Source organism: Volvox carteri (assembly GCF_000143455.1).
Source record: "Volvox carteri f. nagariensis unplaced genomic scaffold VOLCAscaffold_65, whole genome shotgun sequence".
NCBI classification, from domain to species: Eukaryota; Viridiplantae; Chlorophyta; class Chlorophyceae; order Chlamydomonadales; family Volvocaceae; genus Volvox; species Volvox carteri.
Window position 1 is genome coordinate 470,214 of NW_003307608.1, and position 3,168 is coordinate 473,381.

The window sequence follows — 3,168 nt, forward strand, 5'->3', positions numbered from 1 at the left end:
TTTCAGATTATAGGACGACTAGATAATTTCGCGACTAAGGCTGGATTTTCATGTAAATGTACTCCATTAAGCAAATATTCGGATGCATGACAGGGAAAAACCCTTTCCGTGGAATGTGGAGGCTTATAATAACCACTACGAAGAGCTGTATATCTAAACCATAATGTTTGGGAGATGGGACCAAGTTGTAAATTGGTGGTGTTGAGAAACACCGGATGTTTTGTTGCCGTGTCCAGTCGGAGAATACTCCGCAACCCTTGGTCGCTTCAGCTTTAGGCAGCCTCCTCGCCCTTGCCGCCCTTGGACTTCTTGGGCAGCAGAACGGCGTGAATGTTGGGCAGCACACCGCCGGACGCAATGGTCACGTCGCCCAGCAGCTTGCCCAGCTCCTCGTCGTTGCGGATGGCGAGCTGGATGTGGCGCGGGACGATGCGGTTCTTCTTGTTGTCGCGGGCCGCGTTGCCAGCCAGCTCCAGAACCTCAGCAGTCAGGTACTCCAGCACAGCGGCCAGGTAGACGGGGGCGCCAGCACCGATGCGCTCGGCATACTTGCCCTTCTTCAAGTAACGAGCAATGCGGCCCACAGGGAACTGCAGACCAGCCTTGGAGCTGCGGCTGACGGCCTTCTTGCCAGCGGTCTTGCCCTTGCCACGACCAGCCATTGTAACAGTAAGTTTCCTTGTAAGCGAAGTACGAAGAAAGATTGAGAGGTAACAGGTTAGCAGCAAATAGTTATTATTGTTTATACTGCTGGAGCAAACATTTTAGAAGGAAGAAGCTTTACGGCAATGGCCGAGCTACCGTTAGTCCGAGCAGCTCACTGGGCCAACCGCTAACGACGGGTCGGATCACCGGGCTCCTGCTGACCCTAACATTTAATGCTCCAGACTACTATACTATGGTATCACACAATATCATTCACCTCACAGTTTCTGATTTCTAAAAGTCTGATCATTACAAATGGCCCCAAAGACCAAGGAGGAGAAGCCCGCATCGGAGGCTGTCGAGCCCAAGGCCGAGGCTAAGCCCAAGGCTGAGAAGGCTCCCAAGAAGAAGGAGAAGAAGGCGCCGGCTAAGAAGTCCGCCAAGGAGCCCGCTGCCGGCGATGCCGCTGAGGGGGACAAGAAGAAGAAGAAGGCCAAGGTCGCCAAGAGCGAGACCTACAAGCTTTACATTTACAAGGTGTTGAAGCAGGTGCACCCCGATACCGGCATCAGCTCGAAGGCCATGTCGATTATGAACAGCTTCATCAACGACATCTTTGAGAAGGTTGCCACCGAGGCCTCCAAGCTGAGCCGCTACAACAAGAAGCCCACCGTGACGTCGCGCGAAATTCAGACTGCTGTGCGCCTGGTTCTTCCGGGCGAGCTGGCCAAGCACGCCGTGTCCGAGGGCACCAAGGCTGTCACCAAGTTCACGTCGGCCTAATCGGATCCTCCCTCTGCTCTACCTCCGAACCTATAAAAAATCTCGGTGTTTTTCAACACCACCATGACCGTTGTGACTTCCATGTGCGCTGCAAACCTGAGCATCAGTGCTGGCGAACCAGGTGTCTATGAGTTGAGCAGCTGTCCCGATGCTTTAGAGAGTCCCTCCCCGTTTCTGCGTGAGTATTCTGTCCAAGGACAGGACAGAACCGCTTCGGGACGTTCAGGATATGCGACACCTCGTCATCGAAGCCTTTTTCTTCGCATGCACCGTTTGTTTTGTGTGTGTTGTTGTTGTTGTTGTTGTTACATGGTCGTGGGTGCGTTCCCCGTACCTGCAAACCACCCTAGTACGAGCCGAGGGCTCAAGGGCTGCCAAATCGCCTATAAGCACCATCCTACCTCGCACTTCCAACGAAACAAGTAATGAAGTATACTAACGACCAAAGGGAACGATAGAGTTGCGGTGAGACCATATACGTTCCAGCATTCTTGCCAGGCGTTCAGGTTCCCACTTCATAGCGTCCTTCATATGTTCGAAGCGTGGAAAGCCCATATCAGATCTGATTCCGTCGTAAACCGGACAGTCCAGCAAAATGTGTTTCTCATCCTCGATGTGGCTATCAGTGCCGCAGCAGGGGCATACTCGCTCCTCCCTAGGTATATAACGCCGTCCCTTACGCGCTCTGTTAGCCGCCAGTGCCCAACAGCAAAGCCTAAACTGCATAAGCTTGCAATTCGCCGAACGTGGGATAAACATTGTGATGTGCGGGAGCACCTCCTTCCTGCCCGCTTGCTCGGCCGCCAGCCCCATCCAATGCTTATACTTCGCCATGTGAATTCCTGGTTGTTTGCCGTCTGACGGATACACGTCAGGCTGGACATCTAAACGTGTATGCTTCCAACCACTCACTAATCGGTCCTTGAACTCCGAAATCACACCTTCTGGCATTGGCTTGTTCATCAGCCACTCCACTCGTTCGTCTACCTCGTGTAGCCCTTGCGGGGCCTCTTTCCATACATCGTGCCNCAAAAAACATAGAAAACGGAGGAGTAGTGTCCCCCATCCGGGCCCTTCGGGGTTGGAGAGGGATTCTGCGACCTCCTGTCGCAAAACTTGGTATGCCACAGACCCACGCTGTAAACGGACATGGTTCCAAAACCTCACAACCTGCTTGAGAACGTGGTAGTGTAGGGGTAGCTGCGATAGCTCTGCGAACAAGAGGCGGTGTGTTGGTCTGGCAGCTCCTACAATTTGCCGCATGAAAGATATCTGAAGCTGCACTGCCCTGTCCTTTAGGCACGCCTCGAAGGGCCCCTCTGCAAGGTTATTCGCATCACTCCGCTTCCTGAGCCTGTCCAAGACCTCAGCTAGCATAAACGGCCCCCACACTTGGCAACCATACAACAGTATTGCTCGTACCTGGGTATCGAAACACCTCATCCTCACATCTGGGGCGAACAACTTCAGCTTATCTAATTTTGCACTCAACGCGAACATAGCTGCTCTAGCTGTGTCATACAACTGCTGGCGGCAGGCCCAGAACTGCCGTTCCGGCCCATACACTAACCCCAGATATCGCGCACTATCCTTAGCCGGTATGGCCTCTCCAGCCAGCCTGAGCTCATCACACGATGCTTGGACAGCACTTCTAATGTTGCTGTCACTCGCAAAAACGAGGCGTTCACATTTCGACACATTTGGGCGCATCCCAAAATCGTCACAGAACATGTCCACAAG

At 53.1% G+C, this 3,168-nt stretch overlaps 2 protein-coding genes across 2 annotated transcripts; one reads left to right on the forward strand and one right to left on the reverse strand.

Annotated features, from left to right (window-relative positions):
• Nucleotides 1-272: 272 nt before the first annotated feature.
• Nucleotides 273-662, reverse strand: hstH2A-3 (histone H2A; the record flags this gene model as incomplete). The annotated part of the gene is made up of 1 exon (XM_002956804.1): nucleotides 273-662. One exon carries the CDS (start codon nucleotides 660-662, stop codon nucleotides 273-275), a length of 390 nt encoding a protein of 129 aa, XP_002956850.1.
• Nucleotides 663-960: 298 nt separating this feature from the next.
• hstH2B-3 (histone H2B) lies at nucleotides 961-1,428 on the forward strand (the record flags this gene model as incomplete). The annotated part of the gene is made up of 1 exon (XM_002956754.1): nucleotides 961-1,428. One exon carries the CDS (start codon nucleotides 961-963, stop codon nucleotides 1,426-1,428), a length of 468 nt encoding a protein of 155 aa, XP_002956800.1.
• Between the last annotated feature and the right edge of the window lie 1,740 nt (nucleotides 1,429-3,168).